The sequence below is a fragment of the Micromesistius poutassou genome (assembly GCF_964030765.1).
Source record: "Micromesistius poutassou genome assembly, chromosome: 5".
Taxonomy (NCBI): domain Eukaryota; kingdom Metazoa; phylum Chordata; class Actinopteri; order Gadiformes; family Gadidae; genus Micromesistius; species Micromesistius poutassou.
The window spans coordinates 19227518-19252811 of NC_140275.1; the positions used below are offsets into that span (position 1 = coordinate 19227518).

Here is a 25294-nt window from a genome sequence, read left to right on the forward strand (position 1 = left end):
AGCCCGACGTGTGTGTGAGTGCATGTGATGTGTTTGCATGTGAAGACGTGTGTGTGTGTGTGTTTGTGTGTGTGTGTGTGTGTGTGTAGACCGTGTACCTGTTACATGTTATTTAAATGACGTCTGTGACTTTGTCAACTGCCTGAAAAGTTCTTGCCTGCCAATATTTGTGAAACGTGTCTGAGGACGGAGAGCCGTCTGGGGAGGAGGAGGACCTCAATAAACCCTGAAAACATCAGCCTGAGCCTCCAGTTTCTCTTCATCAGCACCCCACCACCCACGTCCCCCCCCCCCCCCCCCCCCCCGCTGCGGCCCCCCTGTCCCCACGCTGCGGCCCAATCACCACGACGATGGGACACACTGCGTCCCCCTGTCCCCAAGCTGCGTCCCCCCCCCCGTCCCTACACTGTATCCCCCCGCTGCGTCCACCGTCCCCACACTGCGTCCCCCTGCTGCGTCCCCCCGCTGCGTCCCTGACATGATCACACTGAGGTCACCGTTATGCGTGGGCTCCTGAAGGCCTCCGTATGGCCTTCATTGTCGCCACCGGAAAAATTGACCTAGGAATGGTCTCACACACACACACACACACACACACACACACACACACACACACACACACACACACACACACACACACACACACACACACACACACACACACACACACACACAATGAGGGGGAGAGCGATCTGTTCTCTGCTTGCACTGCGTCTAGGATGGAGGGTCAGTCGGGATGCCTCTATGAAAAGGGGTTTGTGTAGTGGTGGGTATGTAGCCAGAGGAGCTACACTGAGGGACAGCAGGGACAGCACTGCTGTCCCTGAACCATAAGCAAATGAGAAACACATGGCAGAAGGTCACTGAGATGCACCACATCACCTTTACATCGAGTGACAGCTAGATGTAGTGGATTACTGCGTTGAATAGCAGCGGGCAGCCCACCGAGGGAACGTATGAATGTATTCATATTGCAGCAGGTGAATAAATTGCCTTCACTTGGCCTCTAACTGTGGCCAGTTACTGCTAACAATCTCTCTACCTCTCACTACTGGGACTACATGGTAATACCAACATCGATATGAGATTTTTCTTTTTTTTTGGGGGGGGGGGGGGGGAGTATTGCAGGGTATTCAGTCGTATTGGTTCATCTGCCCCTCTTCCCCTCCTGCTCTCCCCCCACCCCGAACACATTTTTTTTTAATCATACAAACGAAGAACAAATCCATCGAGCACCGCGCGCATCTGCCTGATTAGTGGACGTCTCGCCGTCCGTGTTTTGAAGAGACTTTCAGGCACGGATTTGTAATCAAATCGACCCCCCCCCCCCCACACACACACACACACACTCCCCTTTTCTATTTGGCGAGTCCGTCGAGAGAGACAGAGAGAGGGAGGGAGGGAGAGAGAGAGAAGGAGGGAGAGAGAGCGATAGAGAGGCTGAACAAAGCCGAGAGAAAGGAGCTGCCGGAGAAGTAGCAGGCGCTGAATCCAACTGTCTCCCGGACAACGAGCTGGAGAACGGAGGGCGCAGAGAGACCAGGAGGAGCGAAGGGAAAGCCACGCGTTTTTACCACCGCTCCGATAAGAAGGGCTCCCCGCAGAGTCCGTGTGCAGATCTTTACGAGTTATTGTGTTCCTACTGCTTGGTCCATGTGTCCCGGGCGCTGTAGTTAGTCCTCATCTAAAGCCAGGATAACATGCTTCAGGAATCCCTCGGGACGTGGAGCGGAGGGTTCCCACATGACCACCAGGAGAGGACCCACAGGGTCTGACTAGTCCACCTGTGATAAGACCCGCAGCGAACAGGTAAGACCTCCCCTCCCCCTTTATTAAAGTAGAAAGGAATAATACAATACATAAATAATGACTGCTTTATGCAAATCAAATAATGCTTGCACTTGGGGGTGTGCGGATCCGTTTTTAATGGTATATCAATATTTGCAAATAATGTTTTAATAATCAGTAAAAGAGCGAAATTGTCTAATTTGCACTGAAAGCCCGCGGAGTTAAAATATGAAGCGTAAAATGAAACAAATTAAATTGGAATTTGAAAATGACGGGTGCGTGCGTGCGGGTGTGCGTGTGTGTTTGTGTGTGTGAGAGAGAGTCAGGTGAGTGTCTTTTGTACGTGCGTGCGTGTTGGAATGCGCGTGTCCGGGTGCCTGTATGCGCTTTATGTAAAGGTAATAACGAGCACGTGGCAGACCGCGGTTAACATCACAGGTGCATGCAATGATCAATAAAAATTATATCATCACCATTATGTACCAAAAGAACAAGACCGTTGGGGTAAAGAGAAGACCCCCAGCTCAGTGTGTGTAATACGGAGGAAAAGAGCTTCACAGGGTCCCTACGGACCTCCCCCCCCCCCACACACACACACACCACCACCACTTCTATTTTAATGTCCCAGTAAAGCAGGTGATAGCCAGAGTTTACTCACCAGGCAGCTCGCCGTGTGAGCAGCACAGCAAGGTGTGACATCCATATTGGATGAGCTGCTGGGGCGAAGATGGCGAGGAGGAGAGCAGCAGTGTTCTTAGAGGATGAAGGTTACAAAAGCACACCGCTTTAGTTTCCTGAAGAGATACACTTATACACACACATGCACACACACACGCACAGAGACACTGACGCAGGTGAGTACGGAGAGGGGGATGGGACAGCAGGTCCTGGAGGTCCAGAGGAGACCAGGCCCTACAGGGAGGTGATCACGGACGGGTACAGCGAGAGACCAGAAGCCTGGATGAGCTCCAGGGGACAGATCTCAGCTAGGGTGAACACACACGTTATGGAGCTGAATGCCTCATCCTTCTAGTCCGACTCACTCCACTCAACTCATCTCATCTCATCTCATCTCATCTCATCTCATCTCATCTCATCACGAGGTAGAGCGGGTAGGCTGGTAACCGCAAGGTTGGTGGTTCGATCCCCGGCCCCTCCTAGCTGAGTGTCGTGGTGTCCCTGAGCAAGACGCCTCACCCTTCTTGCTCCTGAGCTGGTTGACTCCGCCGTGAATGTGTGCATGAATGGGAATGTCAGTCAACATAAATGGATAAAAGGGCTAGGACCGTTTACCATTCATTGCGACAAACAGGCACAAAGTGTCACGCCGGTGCCTTCTGCGTGGCTGGGGCCCTACCTAGAGCCAGGCCTCTCCTGGAGGAGATGTGAAGTGAGGGTCCACCTGTGCATTCTGAGACCGCAGAAGGCTCGGAGATGGAGGGGAGAGAAAAAACACTAAGTACATTCTGTCTTCTCAAAATGGACTTTCTTTTTCAATCTCAATGTCGGTGGAAGGACTGCACGTCAGTGGGGGGGGGGGGGGGCGGTATGGGCACTGGAGTTAATACGAGGTTTTTTCTGCACACAATCCAGCCACAGTTTTCCTTCTCCACGCTCCAGAGCGGGGGAACCGGCAACTCTGTCAGAATGCGACAGCATCACACTGTCTCTCCCAGACGGGGGGGGCCGCTGTCATCAGAACCTGCCTCATTTCTACCTGTAAGAGATGTTGTGCGTTTGGGAGTGCGAACACGACCACACACAGGAGGAGGTATTTGTGGCTTCCCGTCCGCGTGCCTCTGAAGGCATCGCCCCATGCAGCGTCTCCTGACTCGCCGCACGCACACACACGCACACACACACACACACACACACATACACACACACATACACACACACATACACACACATACACACATACATACATACATACATACATACATACATACATACATACATACATACATACATACATACATACATACACACACACACACTTATAAAGACACACGCACGCACGCACATAGAGACACACACGCACGCACGCGCAAACAAAGGACGTCTTTTCTGGGCTTGTGAGAGTGAGAGCAGTTAGTAGTCTCCTTACCTCCATATCTGATAGGCTGTCACTGTACCCTGGATCACATACACAGACACACACACACACACACACACACACACACACACACACACACCGGGCCTCCCTCTCCATCCCTAATAGATGGATGTTGAAGGGGGGTTGGGGGTACTCAAGTGGGCAGACCTCCCCCTCCCTGATTTACCATTACAGCTGATAAGTTGAGTCTGACGCGGGAAGCGACAGGAGGACAGAAGTGATGTCCCCCCCCCCCCCCTCCGCTGAGATGTGTTGTGAATGTTAATCAGCCTCTCCATCACGCGGCCCGACGTTCATTTGTTTGAGAGCGACTGCCGAGGTGCTCTTGTTTTTTTTGTTTTTTTTCTCTTCTCTGGCTCCCCCCCGTCTCCCCCCGTCGTCCCCCTCTCCCCTGTCCCATAGTCCCCCTCTCCCCCGTCCCGTCATCCCCCTCTCCCCTGTCCCGTCATCCCCTTCTCCCCCCCTCTGCTCCTGATAGGGAGCGAGGTGCAGAAACACGGTCTGCAGATGGAGGTTTCTCGTTAGAAGTGTGGCTGTCATTCCATAGTCGCGTCTCTGTAGCGAGACACGGCAGCTGTCCATCACCCTGGACTCCTGAGCGTCTCTGGGTCCTGGTCCCGGTCCTCTGGTCCCTGTCTGGGTCCTGGTCATGGTCCTGGTCCTGGTCCGGGTTTGTGTCCGGGTCCTGGTCCTCTGGTCCTTGTCCTGGTCCCGGTCCTCGTCCTTGTCCAGGTCTTGGTCCCGGTCCTGTTACGGGTCCTGGTCATGGTCCTGGTCCCGGTTCGGGTCCTGGTCCCCGTCCTCTGGTTCTAGTGCTGGTCCTGTCTCGGTCCTAGTCCTGGTCTGGGTCTTGGTTCAGGTTCTGGTCACGGTCCTCTGGTCCTGTACCCGGTCTTGGTCCGGGTCCGGGTTCTGGTTCCGGTCCTCTGGTCCTGGACCTGGTCTTGGTCCGGATCCCAGTCCGGATCCCGGTCCTGGTCTGGGTCCGGGTCCCGGTCCTGGTTCCTATCCAGGGCCGGTCCCGGTCCTGGTCTGGGTCCTGGTCTGGGGCCTGGTCCGGATCCCGGTCCTGGTCCTGGTCTTGGTCCTGGTCCGGGTCCTGGTCTTGGTCCTGGTCCCGGTCCTGGTCCTGGTCTTGGTCCTGGTCCGGGTCCTGGTCCTGGTCTTGGTCCTGGTCCAGATCCCGGTCCTGGTCCTGGTCTTGGTCCTGGTCCGGGTCCTGGTCCTGGTCCTGGTCTGGGTCCTGCTCAGCCCCATACAGCTGAGGACTAGAGGCCTGCAGTGGATACAGGTGTGTGTGTTGGAAGGTTCAGCCGTCTGTATAATGATCGTCTGCGATGAGAACAAAGGCGTCTCAACCACGTGGCTGAATGGAGTGAGTGAGAGGTGAACTGGGTGTGCATCTGTCTGTATCTCTGTCTCTGTCTCTATCAGTCTCTGTCTCTCTCTCTCTCTCTCTCTGTCTCTATCAGTCTCTGTCTCTCTCTCTCTCTGTCTCTCGCTCTCATTCTCGCTCTCTCTCGCCATAATTTTATGAGTCATCTCTCAGCCACCCTCAACAAAAGTGATAGTTTGAGTTCTGTGTCTATGTGTGTGTGTTTGTATGCATGTGTGTGTGCTTGTATGGGAGAATGCATGTGTGTGTGTGTGTGTGGGTGTGATGTTCATAATGTACTAAAATGGACTCGAATCCCACTCCCACTCACCCTCCAAACGCAGCCCATGTGACCCTGGAAGAGGTCACAGGTCGACTTACTGGTGACCTCTCCCTCGCTGGGCGGATGGTTCAGTCCGTCGTGGAGCTGTCAGTAGCTGCTCCTGTAGTGCGGTCCAGGAGGCTCCCTCCTCACCAGAGATGCTCTGGAGACGGGGTGACAGCACTGCTCTCACAACCAGCTCCTCACTCACGGAGACTGACCCCCCCCCCCCGGCCCCGCAAACTCGCGTGTGAGGAGCATGTTGAAGGAGTGTGTGACAGGAAAGGAGCCGTCTTCGAACAGTGTCACACCAATCTGCACACGCGTGCCCACGCACGCACACAGAGTCAAACACAGTCCTGCGATGTGCTTGACGTTCCTGTGATGTGATTCACACGTAGTGGGGGAGCTGTAAATCTGTCGGATAGGGGTTACATTAACAATGGCGGGAGACAGCGTTTATAAGGAACAAGTGGCGTTCATGGTTTTCTAAGTGTTCTCTTTAGGCGTCATGAGAGCCATGCAGATCCTAGCCCGGAAAAATCCAACCCCAGTTGTAAAACTATAACGCACAACTGGGGAGCGATGAATCCAAGTGAAAGTACGGTGCTGTGGTCAATCAATAGGAGAACTGAAGCGCTATCACTGCGACGTTTCCACCGTTAAACGAACGCTATAGAGGGGGGGTACCGTTCCACCGCTGGCTGCTCTTTGAGGGCTGCTGCTAGCGTTAGCCGGCGGTATTGATCCCTCAACACGAGCGCTGGATCTGCCTGCCTGGTGATGGATCCTCATCTTAAACATGGAGCTGATTTAACGGCCCGCCTCTTTTCACCTCGGAGCTCCTCCCGGAGGAGGAGGAGGTGACGGACGCCGGGGGGCACAGCCCCCCCACTAATGCAGACGGGCTGCGGCGCGGGACTAAAGAAACACCCCAATATTCAGAGCAGATGCTATTAGACAAAGTGCTGCCACATAGCAGAGAATAATGCTCTCTTATTCCACAACTCAATCCCCCACCCAGCCCCCCCCACCCCCTTCCTTTCCCCTTCATCCCTTGCCAGTAATTGCAAAATTAAGATGATTTAATTGCGGCAGCTCAAACAAACTCCGGTTGACAGCTAATATGTGAGGAAGCTCCAGCAGCCTGCCTCGTTCGTTCTGCAACGCTAACAGCGGGGGGGGGGGGGGGGGGGGGGGGAAAGGAAGAGCCTTTTCCTCCCAGCATTCCCGGGTGAACACGGTGATCAGCCAAGCAGCCTCAGTTCTCTGCATCCCTCCTCTCCTCCTTCTCTCCGATCATCCCTCTCTCTCTCCTGGTGGCTGCATTCCATTTTCCCCTGCCTGCACTCTTTAATTCGGAGGTGACACGGCCTTTGTCCCAGCCTGGTTATGCCGCCTCCGCAGCCTTGCCCTTGGCTATGGACTCGCAATGTCCCTGCCTGCTATAGAGGCTGTCAAGGCAGTGTCAGCGTCTCTATAGTGTGATCATGCCCACAGGGAGAGCAAGGTTACAACCGCGGATAACTTAATGCAGTTCTGTGTGCGTCTGCTTGTGTGTGTCGACATCTCTGTGGGTTATGGTGTGGGTGTGTGTGTGTGCGTGTGCGTGCGTGCTAATGTGTGTGTTTGTGTGTGTGTGTATGTGCGTGTGGCCCCACAGGGCCCCACCATGGACCTGGAGGACGACCCTCTGTTATTCCAGACCAGCTGGTGCGTCCGGGAGGAAGACGGAACGGAAGAGGAGCAGGAGCCGGGCGAGGAAGAGCCGGCGGTGCACATGGCCCCGGGGGGCCCCGGCTGCTCGGGGGGGCCCCGGGGCTGCGGCGTGTGGAGCGCGGTGGGCTGCGTGTACACCCAGCCCTGGGCCAGCGGGCTGGTCCTGGGGCTGGGCTTCCTGCTGCCCTGCGCCCTGTCGGCCTACATGTTCCTCTACTGCCCCCCGCTGACATCGACCTGTCCTACGGCGCCTTCGAGGTCCACAGCCACTTCTCGGCCCAGCGCTTCGACGCCCTCACCGCCGCCGTGAAGACGCAGCTGGGCTCCTGGGACCGGCGCCGGCGCCGCGACGAGGCGGGGGACGCCGGGGGGACCTCCGCGACCTGCTGCTGGAGACGCTGGGGAGACGGGGCGGGGGGGCCCAGCCCGGCCCGGAGGCCGCGACGGGGCGATGCTCCCAACCGTGACCACAGGAGGGGGAGGGGAGACGGCCCAGGGAGAGGGGAACCAGAAGGACCGGACGCAGGAGGAGGAGAGACGGGACGGAGAGAAGAGGAGCAGACCGCTGGAGGAGGAGGAGGAGGAGGAGGAGAGACGGGACGGAGAGAAGAGGAGCAGACCGCTGGAGGAGGAGGAGGAGGAGGAGGAGAGACGGGACGGAGAGAAGAGGAGCAGACCGCTGGAGGAGGAGGAGGAGGAGGAGGAGAGACGGACGGAGAGAAGAGGAGCAGACCGCTGGAGGAGGAGGAGGAGGAGGAGGAGAGACGGGACGGAGAGGCCGGGGGCCACGACGGGACGCCGGCTGACGGAGGCGTTGCGCTGCCGTCACGGAGGCGGCGGTTGGCCCGGGGTACTCGTACCTGCAGAGCCAGGCCCTGTGGAGGGTGGAGCTGGTCTTCGTGGCCCAGGGCCGCGGCCAGCGCAACATCTTCACGCCCGAGCGACTGGCCACCGTGCACCATGTGGAGCGCCTGCTCATGACGCACCCCCGCTTCACGGCGTTCTGCTGGAAGCCCCTGGAGGCGCTGAGGGACCTGCCGCTGGGGCCCTCCTACTGCTCCCCGCCCAGCTCCCTGCTGTCCTACCTGTTCCCCAGCGAGCGCGCCGGCAAGATCTTCTACGACGGCATGGGCCCAGACCTGGCCGACATCCAAGGTGAGTCTGGCCGGGACAGATCCAGACTTAAAGGGCAGCGCGAGGATTTAGGAGCCATCATCAGAGGCTCGTTTGGTGGAAATGCCACCGCCATCAGTCAGCGATTAGTGCGGGAACTGCTCTGTGAGAGGATCTGTTTCAAGTTAGAAGCAAGTTCCTCGGTATGAGACAACCTCGATTTGAACCACGCCCAGCTCGGTTATGACCAATCAGGTCGTCTCGATTGGTTCAGGGAATCCATCTCGCATGTCAATCACATGCACACGGCGTTATCAAGGCTCCACCCCAGACCAGGGAGGCGATACAGGCGCCGGTAAATGTAGCAAATCTTACTTACTGCACATTTAAGGTCAAAAAAACGTCTCAAAAAAGAAAGAGAAGAAAAAGAAATATATTTTTTGGATTTCATAGCTAAATAAATACCCATGACATGTCAGTACAAATAACACTCTGTGTAGGAACATTTTGTTCTTACACAGAAGAAACTCAGTGAGGTTAGAATAACAACCGGTCTCTGTTTTGCTGCTGTTACCGCGGCGACCCGCCCAGCGAGAGCCTGGTTGGCAGAGTGCTCCTTGCCGCCCCCTGGATGATTACGGTCCTCTCCTCTCCTCTCCTGCTCTCTCCTCTGTCCCCCCCCCCCCCCCCAGGCGCCCTAAGGCTGGCCATCACACACCCACAGTTCTACTGGTACGTGGACGACAGCCTGAGCCCCGACCGGCTGTCCTCCGCCCTCCTCCGCAGCGAGATCCACTTCGGAGCGCCCCTCCCCTCCTTCTCCTCCACCCAGGACCGGGCCGAGGAGCAGAGGAGGCGCTTCAAGGAGTTTGTTGTCCAGTATGCCTCCATGCTGGCCAAGCAGTCCACCAGGTAACACCTGATGTGTATGTATGCATATATATAGTATGTATGTATTTATGTATGGGTGTGTGTATATATAGGCCTTCTGCTTGGGAGCAGGATAGTGTGGTCTGTCGCGACGAAGGTGTTCCACTCCCACACAGAATGTACTGGGTTTGATTCCCAATGTGGAGCTCCTTAATGGCATGGATGAGAATTCCCTGAGTCACTTTGGAAAAGTATATCTGCTAAATAAGTCATCAACCAACCAAAATGGTACTTAATGTGTGTAGATTGATGTGTGTAAATCGACGTGTGTAGATTGTGTTAAGATTGAGGTGTACAGATTGAGGTGTGTAGATTGAGTTGTGCAGTTTGAGGTGTGTAGATTGATGTGTGTAGATGGGTGTAGATTGAGGTGTGTAGATTGATGTGTGTAGATGGGTGTAGATCTAGGTGTGTAGATTGACTCTGCCAAGTGTTCTAACCTCCACTTGGCACAGAGTTTAACTTCAGCAGCAGCTCCTTCAACGTGCACAGCATCACTAATAAGCCTGGGTTAAGAGGGCACACACACACACACACACACACACGCACACACAGGCTCACACACACACACACACACACACACACACACACCGAATGCACACACTCACAGTGTGCACACAAACACACAGTGCACACACACACACACACACACACACACACACACACACACACACACACACACACACACACACAAACACACAGAGTGCACACACACACACACACACACACACACACACACACACACACACACACACACAGTGCACACACAAATGCACACACACAGACACATACACACGCACACGCACGCACACTGTGCTGAGCGGTGTTCTCCATGGCAGCGAGGTGAAGGTGCTGTTTGGGGGGACGGAGCTGTTTGACGACGAGGTGCGGACCACCTTCCACAACGACATGAGGCTGGCGCTGGTCAGTGGGGCCTGCATCACCGCCCTGGTCTTCGTGCTCACCTCCTTCTCAGGTACGGTCCTCAGAGCCCGGCGACACACCACCGCAACGTGAGACACGTGGTGCGTTCAAGAGGCATCGTACACCACCCGCACGCTCTTGCTCTTGCTCTTGTGATGTAATTTCCTGGCTTGTAGCACTTAAAGCAATCCCAGTTTGTCATTGGCTAGTCATTGTTATTGTTACATTACATTGTCTACGTTAGCCTACTTTAAATAAAACCAGCTCGAAAACAAACAACAAAACTGTACATTGTATTGCAAGCACAGCAAAACCGTGCAATGCATAAATTGGTGACCGGATTAAAGCAGCAATGTTCATCAAGTGTGTAAGAGCATTTGAAATGGACATTAAAATGACCGACGTGGTACAAATACAAAGAAAATACATCTCATTATGTTGTACGGTCAACCTCACTGAACTCGGTGGACTCTGAGAATCCCGAGATATTACGAGCTGGGAGATTTCGCACTTTGCAACCCGTGCGGGTGGTGTATGAGGCATCTCGAACACACCAATACACACCGTGACCACACACACACCATGAGCACACACACACACCGTGAGCACACACACACACCATGAGCACACGCACACACTGTGAGCACACGCACACACCGTGAGCACACACACACACCATGAGCACACGCACACACTGTGAGCACACACACACACACACACACCGTGAGCACACACACACACCGTGAGCTCACACACACACACACCGTGAGCACACACACACACACCATGAGCACACACACACACACCGTGAGCACACACACACCGTGAGCTCACACACACACACCATGAGCACACACACACACACCGCACGGTCACATGCTGTTGGATGTTTGAAGCAGGAAAGGAATCAAGCGTTTTCTGAACTACCACTGTTGGTTGTCTGGGTTTTCTTTTAAAAAAAAGAACAGATAAATGACCTCTACTTTATTCCTTACTTTATCCAGGGATTAAAAAAAAGGATAAATTGGGGAATAAAAAAGGGCACAAGTGTAACAGAATATCCAAATCCAAAATCGATATTTTTTAAATTAACAAGACTTTTTTTCCTCCTGTGGTTTATGGCGTCCTACACTCACTTGGATAATAAAAAAAGGAACATTATAGTGTGCCGATAGCAAGGTTTTAATGAGCTTGCACTAATGGTCTGCTCAGTAAAACAGTAATGGAAGGGGACCGGTATCTGCTCCACACATTCAGGCGCCTCTATGCTCAATTTACATCAGGAGCGTAAAAGCAGCAGTAGCCTCTCTGTTGTGTGTGTCTCTCCAGTGTTCCTCACGTTCTTCGGGCTGATGAGCATCGGGCTGAGTTGCCTGGTGGCTCTGTTCCTGTACCACGTGGTCTTTGGTGTGCGTTACCTCGGCATTCTCAACGGGGTGGCCGCCTTCGTCATTATCGGCATCGGTGAGTGACGGCAGTACACCGACTCTTTAAAAGAACGAAATGTCACCACAAGTCCGATTTTTTCGAACAATTCCAATTTTGGTAAAATCGTATTGGATTTGTCTGAAGCCGTGGAAATGTCACATGAAGTCAGATTTTTTTCGGCCGATTCCGATGTGTTCAATCGTATCGGATTCGTCCGAAGCCGTAGAAACGTCACATAAAGTCAGATTTTTCGGACGATTCCGATGTGTAAAACCTGATCGGATTTGTCCGAAGCGGTTTTCTCGCAGGCCGAGCCCCAACGTTAAAACCCAGAGCAGACCGGACCCTGGTGGTCTACTGTATGTGTGCCCCGCCCCCCCCTCAGAGACCCTGCATTCTATCCCAGTGTGTTTAGTGGTAAGGACCTCCCCTATTCCCCCCCCCCGCCCCCGCCCCCCCCCCCTAGGAGTGGACGACGTGTTTGTGTTCATCAGCACCTTCCGCCAGGCGTCCCACCTGGAGGACCCCGCGGCGCGCGCCGTCTACACGGTGAAGACGGCGGGCCGCGCCACCTTCCTCACCTCCTTCACCACGGCGGCGGCGTACGCGGCCAACACCTTCTCCCAGGTGATCGCCGCGCATACATTCAGCGGCTCGCATAATAGAGACAAGGAAAATAAGTGATTCCTCCTTCGGTGGTTGAATAGGAAAAAAAAAAGCTCTCTCAGCACAGAGTGTACCATTTTCAGGCGATAAGCACAAATTGAATGTTTCAAGGTCCTCCGCTCTCACTCTCTCTCTCTCTCTCTCTCTCTTTTTCTCTCTCTCCCTCTCTTTTTTTAAAATGAAAACCAGATCCCAGCCGTGCATGACTTCGGCCTGTTCATGGCCCTCATCGTCAGCTGCTGCTGGCTGTGGGTCTCCATCCTGGTGCCTGCCGCTCTGTGCGTGTGGAGCCGGGGGGTCGCCGCCCGCGAGGAGGCCTGGCTCAGCTGGTGAGCAGGTGCCTCACATGCTGCACTGCGGTGGGGGGTGTTTGTCGAAGCTGCGAGTGACACTGCCACGTACCTTCGTCCGACTGTCAATCTCTCTCTCTCTCTCTCTCTCTCTCTACCCCCCCCCCTTTCTCTCTCTCTCTCTCTCTCTCTCTCTCTCTCTCTCTCTCGCGCCCTGTCATTCTCCTGCTGCAGGTGGAAGTCGTTTGCCTCGCTGTCAGCGAGTCACAGCCCTTTATCTGACGAAGATGACGACGTGGCGCTCCTTTCGGTGGAGATGGAGCCAGGTGAGCAGCTCGTTAGACCCCTCTGAGAGAGGGGGGGGGGGGGGGGAGAGCCCAGGGGGGCCCAGGGGGACTCAGGGGCTAGTGACAGGAGGACTCTGCTTGTGCCGCAGGGTCCTGTGATCCAGACAGCGATGCTGCCATCCTGCTGGTGTCGGTGGAGACGGGCCCCCCTCCTGTGGGGGGGCAGTGCGCGGGCGTGGTCAGCACGCGGCTCCTGGGGGCCCTGAAGCACCTGGTGGCGGAGCCGGTGGTGAAGAGACACAGAGCCGTCCTGGGTAGGAGGGGAACCGGGAGGGGGAACAGGGGAGGTCTTCATCCCGCCTCAGTGCTGTCGTTCCTCGTGAGGATCAGGAATAATGAGGGATTCAGGATGTTTGTTACTCCGTGTCTCTGGGTCCGCCACAGCTGCATCTTAGTTTAGGATCCAGATTTTGGAATCACCGATTCATTTAGAAAACCTTTTCTTCCCACTTGCAGTGTTTCCCCTAGATTTCTTTGTAGCAGTGGTGCTGTGAGTTGGTAACCTAGCAACGCTAGGGGGGTCCGGGGGCATGCCCCCCCGTAAGAAATTTTTGAAAAAGAACCCTTTAAATGGTTACTTCTGGTGAGATTTCTTTGGGAAAAATTTACAGATTGAGCTTCCAAATATGACATAACAACCAACAGAGTCAAGGTATCTGCTGAGACCGGATCATTGTGCAAATGTGCCCAGAACTTGGCAGAAGTTCATCTTTTATGTTCATTTTCAACTATTTCTTTGATATTTATCATAAGCCTTAGAAAAAAATAGATGAAAAAAATTATATATATATATTTTTTTTTTTCAGTGGCGCTGACAGCCGCTGCTGAATGCATAGGGGAAACACTGCACTTGGTTTGGGGCAACCAATAGTGTCTTGGGTAATAATATCTATTTAGTATAGTTCATTAAGTTCATTAAGTATAGTTCATTATGTAATCTGCCTCCACAAGCTGGAACACAAAGCGAGCGTGTGGCGTGAAGTATTCCTGAAGCGTCTGTAGCCCGTCTCCTCCAGCTAGCTCCTCATCGTCTCCTCACCCCCCCCCCCCCCCCCCCCCCCACAGGGGCTTACTTCCTGGTTCTGCTCCTATCGGCGGGCTGCTGCTGCCTGATGCGACCGGCCACCCACGCCCCCCTGCTGTTCAGACCCGACACCAACCTGCAGACGCTCCTGGCTCTTAGGAGCAACCTCAGCGGCCAGGGCATCTCCTGCCCCACCTGCTCCGGTGAGCCTCCATAACCCACTCACAACACGTGCTCAGAGACCAGGAGACACCAGAGCTCCTCACTGGTCCAGACCGGACACTCAGGCCCTCAGGCATTTAGCATAGACTTTTATCCAAAGCAACTCACAATAAGTTAATTTGTCAGAAGAAAGAAACAATATATCGCTTTCGGTACAGTAAGGATGTTCATAGAACCAAGTGCCAAGCACAAACAACCGCTAGGTTAACCCATTCCCTGTATACAACAAAGATAGCTAGGATAAGATCGTACACGAGGCTAAGTACTATTTTTAAGTGCAAGGACGTACAACATACAATAAGTGCGTAAGAGGGGTGAGTGGGGTTGAGGGGGGAGGCTATGCAGAGTCTAGGTGAGCTCTGACAGCCCCTGACAGACGCGGTGTCGGTCCACCAGGTGTGTTCATGGAGAAGCCCCACCTCCTCTACGCTCACACCAGCTCCTCCTCGCTGAGGGCCAGCGCCCGGGCGCAGAGCCGGCCCGGCGCCCGCCTCACGTCCCCGGAGACCCTCGCCAAGACCACCAACAACTCAGGTACCGGTCCCCCCCCGCGGCCCTCTGACTGGAGGTATCTGGGGAGAAGGTGTAGCGGCTCCCAGGCCGAAAGGTCCTGGGTTTGATCCTTTCTGTCCACAGCCAACCTGCTCTTTAATGATTTAACCTCTGTTCACTGGAGGAGTCTTCGGATAAAGGCTCTAAATGCTTAATCATCTTAAGGAATAAAAAGGCACTTTGAAGCATTAATAAATAGTAAGTTCCTAGTTAATTAATAACTTACTAAGCTTTGTTCCTGTCATGAATGCTTATCATTAAGCAGTTCTACATGATTAAAAAGATAATGAGATCGTTTTTTGCATCATTTATAGCATTAGGCCTTTATATATGTTAATAATGCTTCATTTAATTATACGTTCGGGTAGTTGGAAAGCATTAGTTAAGTTTTGGTGTGAGCTCAACTGAAGTCAGGACTATCTTTAGATTCGCTACCTTGCAGTGCTTTTATAACTGATGTGGAAACGATAGATAAACGGTTGTGATTGGGCCGTCCTGGGCCAAGTGGGCTGAGAGGAGGCCAGACCTTTATGCCAGAGAACTGAAACATGGGCTTGCAGATTGGTCTTGTTCCCTGGCTCCTTAATCACTGGATTTGTTGGATGTATTCAAGGAGTGAGGCACTCCTTTTCTGGCTCATGAACTGAATTTTCATTTCAGCCTCTGTTTCAGGCTCTGTTTTATCGTCTCTTGAGACCAGGGGTCTAGTCCTGCCGAGAGCGGGCTCCATGGAAACGTAACAGCGCTGTTTCAGAAAGTAAATATGTCATCTGAATTGGAATGTCAATTAAAGCCTGACGAGATCTTATCTCACTGGCGCAGTGGAGAGACTGCCGGTTATCATTCCTGGAGACCTGAGTTCAAGTCCCACCCAGAATGTCATTTGAATGCTTATGTCCATTAGAAGCTCCAGACCGTGAGCAGCTGGTGTCTCTGTGGCGCGGGGAGAGAGAGAGAGCTGCTGGGGAGCGGTTCTGTTCCAGACCAACCCCTGTGGTGTGTGAGGATGGATGTAGACGAGGATGAATGATGAGTTCCTGTGTGAAGGTCATTCTGTATTGTTTACAGCTACACTAGCATGCGTATTGTTTATCAGAATAAATATTAAATCAAATTATTTAGAGTCTACTATTTTATCATTATTAGTAATGCATGTAGCTATAAAATCCAAAATTACGGATGGGAAAAAGTTAAAACATTTTTACTTTGGAACAAAGAGTCTACTGTTACTGTTGCTTGTATTTTCTGCCAGGCTCGGCTAGTCTTTAAATCCTGCCCTCATCCACTGAGATGACATCTGGTGTGCCTGAATCCATGGAGGAATGTTACAGTGGTTATTTATTCACCGAGTCCGGCCACTCTGACCCATCCATCCACATCCTTATTCAAAATGCAGGACTTGAACCAAGGTCTCCAGGACTGATCAGCAACAGCTGACTCAACTGCACCACTGAGACGCTGGCTATAGTCTGAGCAGAATTTATAATTTATTTCACAATACACATGACAAAATGCTAATTGGTTTCCAAGGAAGTGTTCTTGGTGGGACTTGAACCCAGGTCTGCAGTGCGGATAAACAAGGTTTACATTATGACATATGAGTCATGCCATAAAATATCATACGGAGTGACTTTTTTTCATTAAGATAGATAGATATTCCTTTATTAATCCCCCTTAGGAGAAATTGTCAAGTGACCAGCAGTACAGTGGGAAAAGAGTGTGAAACAAGAGTATATATACAAATAAATTTACCAATTTGAAATAAAATATAGTAAAAAACTATTAGAATAAGATAAATATATACTATATACATGTAACTGTCCGTTTGTAGGTGACTTGTGCATTAAAAAATAAATATGACTATAAGTATAAATGTGCCATAAGTATAAATGAGATTTATACTTATTAATCACTACCTGTGATTAATACACAGGATCAGATGTGATAATCCCTTGTGCCAAAATCCAAGGAAATCACATATTCAGAAGCCCCTGCCCAAACCAACCTTATAAGCACACTGGCCACTAAGCTACCAACCAATGGTGAAAAACACAAGACAAATGGCCCAACTAACAGCAGTATGCAGTATGCAGCATTTCATTGGGGTTATCAAGTGGGCACCCTCTTTCAACCCTCTTTAACCCTGTTTCATTAAGTTAGGCCCACGACACCTCCTGAGGGCTTAACAAATGAAAATGAAAATGAAACCAGCGTCCTGGAGTCACCCCCCTCTATGCTGCCACCACATTGCCACATTTAATGCATCTAAATACTCTCTTTACTGCATCGTACCCCTAGCCCTACCCCTGACCAAACAAACACCCTGACCAAACAAGCACATTAGCAGGGTTGCCAACTTTGTTTTTTTGGCTGTTTTTTTTGCTGTGAGACTCTGCAAAAACAGGGTCCATGGATGGAATTGTTGACGGGGGGGGGGGGGGGAGTATGGGGTTGCGGGCAGGCAGAGACGTTGTGTGTGAGATTGATGCTGAAAGCGTGAGTGTCACGCCAGATTACCTTAGCTTGCACCCCAGGAAGTATGTTTTCTCCTTACCCACAGCCATTCACTTGCTCGTTCTGCTGCCAAGGACATGTTACTAACCGCCTGCCTCAGACTTCGTCCACAAATGCCCAGTTCAGACAGCAAGCCATTAGCAGATCTAGCCACGAACCCCTACGCACCGATTTCAATAGGTCTTAGTCGCGTACTCCAGCCTTGCTGTGCTGCCTCTCCAGCCATTTCTGCATTCTTTGCTTTCTTAAGCTCATTGGCTTCTTCAACTCTGTCTTCCCAAGGAACTGTAAGTTCAGTGAAATAAACAATCTTCTCCAAGTCCGACCACAGTAGCATATCCGGTCTTAGCCTAGTGCTAACAATATGTGGAGGAACAACAATCTGCTGATTAAGATCCGCCTTCATTTCCCAGGCTCCTCCATTACTTAGCTGCCCGGCTCTGTGCCTACCTCTAAGTGGTCTAGTGGTCTATCCCCCTGACGCACAAATTTAATTTGCCTACCCTCTTTACTAGCAGCTGATGAATTAACTTCTCTCCGTTTATCATCAACAGCCTCTGCCAAACATTTCAAGACCTGGTTGTGACGCCACGTATACCGCCTACTAAAGGCCTACTGTGATCTACCAGGGGTTAAACTTGACGTTACAATTGTTAAATTAAATTAAATTACATTGTTAGATTCCCAAAAAGTACATTGTTACATTTCCAAAAAGACATTGCTACATAGGTTTCCATGGAGCACACCGTCATCTGGACTTGAACCCAGGTCTCCGTAGACAATGAACAATGGCTCTCCCTGCTGCCCCACCGCTTAGACTTTCAATTATAATGCACATGACCATGAGTTATAATAGGTTTCCATGGATACTGCAGTCAGCAGCAGTTGAAGTCTTCAGAATTTATAATCAACCGCTTTTCCGCTGCACCAACGAGACACCTGCTATCTTCTGGTCAGAGGTTAGAATCACAATTCATGTGACACTTCCAGCCTGAAATCTGTTTACCATGGAGACCGCCCTCAGTGGGAGTCGAACCCAAGTCTCCAGAAAAGATTATCCGAGGCTTTTGTCGTTGTGCCACCAAGAAAAAAAGCTATGAGCTCATCTGTGTTAATAATTGACATTTACATTAATTCACATCGTTTAGTTTCCAAAATCTCCACAAAACGTCAGGCTTGGATGCAGACCACCTCTGATAACCAACAGCTCTCTCTGATGCACCACGAAAAAGCTTGTGACAACCTTGTGAAAGCATGAACACAGAAGAGTCAAACAGGAAATTAGTGCCTTGTTCCTTTAATATTGATCCATGGATCCATCCATTTAGATATCAGGATGAGGCAGGAACCACGTGAAGAACCGGTCTCTGAGGCGTCAGATGCTCAGGGTCATTATTGTTTACGGTTAACCTCACTTACTATATCTCAGCTACTCAGAATATTTGTTCAGGGTCTATATCTAAAGGATATCTATAGGATATAGATATCCATTCAAGTAGTTATAGACTTTTGTGTCAGAGCTAGTGTAGCAAGGTCCATGCTACCTCCTCCAAGGTGGCTTCACTGGGCTCCTCCAGACAATGGACGCAGAGCGGTGGTGTTGAAACGGAAAATTGTAAGGTTTGCAGACAATGATCCATGGCGCTCTATGTTGCCATGTAGGAATTCTCTATGTGAATAGTGGTCCTGCCGCAACAGTACTAGAGGCATTCCCAGCCTTTAAATCAAATAGATAAATACACCTCACTTTAGGCAAACTCACACAAAAAACTGAACTAATGCTTTCTATCGAACTTCCCAGGAATTGCAGCCTCAAGTGTTTATAAGCACATTATGACCACACATCATAAATCATTAGTTTCTCTCGTACTTGCAGCCTTTCTTTAGCTGAGTGTAATCTCACAACGAAAGGTACGATGATGTACTCTTAGGCGGCATGTGGCTCACGAGGTAGAGTTGTTGGCTGATTACCGGAAGGTTGCTAGTTTGAACCCCGGCTCCTCCGTCGGTGTGTGAATATGTGCTTAAATGGGTGAATATTAGGCAGTAATTGTAAAGCGCTTTGAGTGGCCACTGGTTAGAAAAGCGCTGCATAAATGCAGTCCATTCACCGTTCACTCTGTTCCTCCGCAGGTCCTTTGCTGACGGTGTTTGTCTCCAGGCTGGAGGTGCGGTCCTCCACCCCCCTCTACCGCTTCTCCCTGAACGCCAGTGCCCCCGCCCCCTGGACGGCCCCCCGCCCGGACAACGGGGAGGTCTCGTCGTTCCAGGTGAGCGGGTCGCCGCCGGGGAGAACAAAACATAAACCGTGTTTAATACCACTATACCCCTTTAACACCACTCTCCTGCGTTCACCCACATACACATCCACGCGCCCGCTGGGCGGTCCATCATGCGAGGTGACGACCAGCCCAGCGGAACTGATGTTAATGTTTTAGTGGGCTTGCTCAAGGGCACCTCAAACACTCAAGATGTTAGAGGAACCCAGCAACCCCCTCCGGTTGAGCTACAACACGATGTCACACTAACTCACTGCTCTGTGTGATGTCTGTTAGCTCGCCGCGTCATGGCACTAAACCCACCTGACCTCTTCACGACGGCGCTGTGTGTTTTTCATGGACAGGCGTATCATCAAGCCCACAGGAAGTTCAGCAGCCGGCTGACGGTGTGCGTGTCCCGCGTGTACCAGCCCCACACCAGCTGGATGCTGACGGCCGGCGCCTGCGAGCCGCGCCACGGCTGGACGCCCGAGTTCTCCTTCTTCGCTTCGCTGGCCCGACAGGAGCACAGCAGGTAGGAGACAGAGAGGGTCCTGATGCTGCTGGAGCCGTCCAGACCTCCGTTCTGCAGACGGGGATGAGTCACGTGACCACAGAAATCCAGAGGGAGGCGTTTAATTGGCTGGGAGTCTGAGAAAAGTTCTGTTGAAGTGTGCGCTCCGGTCTCCCTGGGGTGTTAAGTTCTCCCTACTATAGCGGGGAGGACAGCCCCGTGTGTGTGTGTGTCTGCCCTTTCCACATCCAGTATTTGGCGCTCAGATTTCCCCAGACTTTATCGAGTTTCCTGTGCACACAGTGGACAAATAGCTGTATTCCCTCTCGCTGTTTATTGACGCTCTGTGCTGCTACACTGCTGCTGTGACCTGATCTGAGAGGAAGCAAAGTGTCAATTCAAACTACGTCAATTCAACTAAGTCAGGAGGCCCCAACACCCCCTTAGAAAAGAGAAGAGAATCTCCTCTTCCTTCCCCTCCTCCCCTCTCCTCCCAGGAGGCTGTTCTTCACCTCCTCCTCTCCTCTCCTCTCAGGAGGCTGTTCTTCACCTCCTCCTCTCTCCTCTCCTCTCAGGAGGCTGTTCTTCACCTCCTCCTCTCCTCTCCTCTCAGGAGACTGTTCTTCACCTCCTCCCCTCTCCTCTCCTCTCAGGAGACTGTTCTTCACCTCCTCCTCTCCTCTCCTCTCAGGAGGCTGTTCTTCACCTCCTCCTCTCCTCTCCTCTCAGGAGGCTGTTCTTCACCTCCTCCTCTCCTCTCCTCTCAGGAGACTGTTCTTCACCTCCTCCTCTCCTCTCCTCTCAGGAGGCTGTTCTTCACCTCCTCCTCTCCTCTCCTCTCAGGAGACTGTTCTTCACCTCCTCCTCTCCCCTCTCCTCTCAGGAGACTGTTCTTCACCTCCTCCTCTCCTCTCCTCTCAGGAGACTGTTCTTCACCTCCTCCTCTCCTCTCCTCTCAGGAGGCTGTTCTTCACCTCCTCGTCTCCTCTCCTCTCAGGAGACTGTTCTTCACCTCCTCCTCTCCTCTCAGGAGACTGTTCTTCACCTCCTCCTCTCTCCTCTCCTCTCAGGAGGCTGTTCTTCACCTCCTCCCCTCTCCTCTCCTCTCAGGAGACTGTTCTTCACCTCCTCCCCTCTCCTCTCCTCTCAGGAGACTGTTCTTCACCTCCTCCTCTCCTCTCAGGAGACTGTTCTTCACCTCCTCCTCTCCTCTCCTCTCAGGAGGCTGTTCTTCACCTCCTCCCCTCTCCTCTCCTCTCAGGAGACTGTTCTTCACCTCCTCTCTCCTCTCCTCTCAGGAGACTGTTCTTCACCTCCTCCTCTCCTCTCCTCTCAGGAGGCTGTTCTTCACCTCCTCCTCTCCTCTCCTCTCCTCTCAGGAGGCTGTTCTTCACCTCCTCCCCTCTCCTCTCCTCTCAGGAGACTGTTCTTCACCTCCTCCTCTCCTCTCCTCTCAGGAGGCTGTTCTTCACCTCCTCCTCTCCTCTCCTCTCAGGAGACTGTTCTTCGCTCAGCACCGTCTCCGGCCTCACTGCAGCCGGGTGTGCAGCGACCCCCCTGGCTGTGGGATAAGCTCAGTGCCTGAAGGACCCACCCAGGGCACCTTCTATTCCCCGCTCCCCAGCGGTAAGTCTGGACCAGCAGCACCGCCTGCAGCCACCATACGGAAGTCTTATGGAAGACTGTGCTTTTATTTATTGGATTTATTTGGGACCTCTTCTACTCTGGTCCATGAAAGATCCAGAGTTGGTCGGCGCTACGAAGCCGTTGTCCAAGACCTTGGGTTTCAACCCGTGCAGCGGCGGGGTGTGCGGGCCCCCGGCCGTGAGGCCCCTGGTCGACACAGGAGCCATGGTGTTCGTGGTGTTCGGCATCTTGGGGGTGAACCGGACCCAGCGGACGGACAACCACGTCATCGGGGACACGGTGACAACGGCTGCTCAGCCTCTACATCCACAGCTCTATGACCGCATCGTCCCGGCCAGACTCCTTATATATCACCTTCTGCACTTCTCTCTGCAGGGCCGGGTGATATTGGATCCCGACTTTGATATTTTCCAGGAGATGGGAAATCTTTGCAAAATCTGCAAAGCCATTAGTGCCAATAAGCAGCTGGTGAAGCCAGGAGGAGCCCAGTGCCTTCCTTCAGGTACCTGACACAAGCACAACATAAAACACCACCTTTTACCTGTTTAACCTGTCCAGGGTCGTGTTCTGAAAATATGTTTTCAGAAAGCCTCAATCTGTTAGGTAGGAAGTTAGGCAACTAATCTGTTCAATGATTCATAACTGCAAAATAAATAAAAATAATCTGTATTCCAAACATTTGGATTTGGATTTTAAGGGGTTTAGGGCTTCTGTAATGAGGGGCCGGATGGGCTAGTGGTTAGCGTGTTTCCCTCCCAGCTTAAGTGTTTTACATCCCATGTCCGCAATCTACGACTAGCAAGATAAATAACCCCTAATAATCTGCTCCTCACATTAAATAAGAATTCAAGCCTCCCTCTGGATAAAAGGAGGCTGTTTGGTGATGAATGACCTCCCATGACCTCTCTCTTCCAGGTAACAAGCTGTCCTCCATCCTGCCGCTCCTGCACCCTGAGTGCCAGGCCCTCCCGGAGCCCAACCTGCTGCCCGGCCAGCTGTCCCACGGCGCCGTGGGCATGCGCCGCGGCAAGGTGCTCTGGCTCTCCATGGCCTTCGAGTCGGTCAGTACACCGTTTAGTGCACAATACACAATACACACACAATACACAAACCACAGCAGACAATACACGTTTGGTCACTATTTAAAGGGGTAGTTCACCTTCTTTGAATATACGATATATATACAGTATATATATATATATATATATATATATATATATATATCTTCCTCTCGATTTACATTTGCATTTATGGCATTTAGCTGATGTTTTTATCCAAAGCAACTTACAATAATACATATATCTCTATGTATATATATACATATATATATATATATATATATATATATATATATATATATATACATATATTTACTCTCTCTCTCTCTCTATATAGATATATAGATAGATATACGGTCGATATCCTATAGATATATATATATATCCTCCTCCTCTGTTCCCAAGACAACCTACAAGGGCAAGTCGTCCTTCCAGACCCACGCAGACTTCCTGCAGTGGGAGGCCTTCGTGAGGGACCTGCTGGCCGCCCTGCCGCCGTCCTCCACTCTGCGCCGGGGCTTCCAGACCTGCGAGCACTGGAAGCAGATCTTCATGGAGATCATCGGTGAGTGCATCGCCGCAATGAGCGTCAGAGCGAAGGCGGGTTTTGATGTGGCGAGGGACGGGGGCGAGAGGAGTGCGATGAAGAGCGGTCTCTGTTGTCCTGCAGGGGTGGAGAGCGCCCTCTGGAGCCTCCTGCTGTCGCTGGCCATCTGCGTGGCGGCCGTGTCCGTGTTCACAGCTCACCTCCTCCTCCTGCTGCCCATCCTCCTCACTATCCTGGGTAGGCCTCCCGCACGTCAACGCCGCTCACGTGAAAGGACCCGAATAACCGCGAGAGCGGGTCGGCTGGTAACCAGAAGGTCGCTAGTCCGATCCCCGGCTCCTCCTAGCCGCGTGTCGAGGTGTCCCTGGGCGAGACGCCTCACCCCGACTGCTTCCGACGAGCTGGCTGTAGCCTTGCGCGGTTGACACCACTGTGGTTGAGCGAATGGGTGAATGTTAGGTAATATTGTGAGGCGCTTTGAGTGGCCACTTGTTAGAAAAGCGCTGTATATAAATACAGTCCATTTACAACAGCAACACATCGACACTATTTATAGATCTAGGTGCGGTATCTAGGACCGCGTGTCTCTCGGTTCACCTCCAGTGTGTCACTGTGATCCCTTGATCCTGGCCGTAGGGGTGGTGTGTGTGGTGGTGGCCATCATGTACTGGCTGGGCTGGGAGCTGGGTGCGGTGGAGGCCATCTCCCTGTCCATCCTGGTGGGCTCGTCGGTGGACTACTGTCTGCACCTGGTGGAAGGGTTCCTGCTGGCTGGGGAGAGCATGGCCTCCTTGCCCGACAACAGCCTGGTACGTCGCTGTCTCCTTTACTACGCCGGGTGTGTATTTTAGGAAGCCACTCGAGCCGTTTGTAAAACATAATCATCACTTAACCCAGATCTGCCAGAGACTCGTTTCTGGTTTCAAGTGAGAACAAATTGGTCCCTGAAGGCCACTCGACATGAAAGTGGCCCTCGGCTGATCTGGGCTTGTCCCTTGTGTTCACAGGACGCTCCCGCCAAGAGGCAGAGGCGGGCCTTGGAGGCGGTCAACCACGTGGGCGTGGCCATTGTGTCCAGCGCCGTCACCACGGTGATCTCCACGGTGCCGCTCTTCTTCTGCGTCATCGTGCCTTTCGCCAAGTTCGGCCAGATCGTGGCCATCAACACGGCGGTGTCCATCGCCTTCACGCTGACCGTCACTGTGGCCCTGCTGGCGTGCGTGGGCCCCGCCGGCTTCTCCCGGCCGCGGGGGGCCGTGCTGAAGGCCAGCCTGGCCGTGTCGACGGCCGTGGCCCTCGGGGCCGGGCTCTGCTGGGCGGGGAGCCGGCTGGGGTCCCTGGCCTGGCCCCCCGTCACCCTGTGAACCTTGGCTGTCTGCCGCTCAGCCGTTGATGTCAAGCCACCGATTTACCTCTGGAAGCGTGTGATGGAGGCGACCGTCAGTCCTCAGCAGCCCGGTGCTCTCCTCTCTCTGGGCTGAACTCAGATCAGTGCTCTGGTTCTTCTTCACTACAGTACAGCGATGTCACGTCCTTCAGGAAAAGGGTCAAGTGAACTTATTTTAAAGAAACTCTGAAAAGGTGTCATACATATATATATATATATATATATGAATATTATTTTTCAGGCGGAAAGAAACAAACTGGTCTGTGAGGCGATGCACAGAGGATTAGGATTTCTTTTCATCACGATGATGCATCACAGTCAGTCTCTGGAGTGTTTTTGCCAATTGATTTGATTGATCTGTTGTTGGATATGGCACAGAAATCACAAGTTATACGTTTCACATTTATATCTGACACTCTTTGTCCAGTGTGATGTGTGTATCTATGTGCTGCTCTGTATTATTCTGTATCGTGTATTTCAGATTCTGCTCTCAACTCACAACTGCGTTTCCAAAGCGCTCTCCTCTTCTGTCTGTACTCCTCTCCCTTTTTAC

The 25294-nt window shown here is 52.3% G+C and overlaps 1 protein-coding gene across 1 annotated transcript; it reads left to right on the forward strand.

The window, feature by feature from the left end:
• Positions 1-7273: 7273 nt before the first annotated feature.
• disp3 (dispatched RND transporter family member 3) lies at positions 7274-24718 on the forward strand (the record flags this gene model as incomplete). Its single annotated transcript, XM_084468208.1, is given in 23 exon segments — positions 7274-7535; positions 7538-7757; positions 8154-8158; positions 8161-8475; positions 9126-9345; positions 10203-10339; positions 11617-11751; positions 12182-12342; positions 12571-12710; positions 12906-12997; positions 13108-13272; positions 14084-14245; positions 14661-14798; positions 19464-19600; positions 19954-20123; positions 21598-21728; positions 21847-22028; positions 22125-22251; positions 22665-22810; positions 23213-23372; positions 23478-23591; positions 23991-24163; positions 24362-24718. Coding segments are annotated over 23 exon segments (3849 nt in total).
• Positions 24719-25294: the final 576 nt, after the last annotated feature.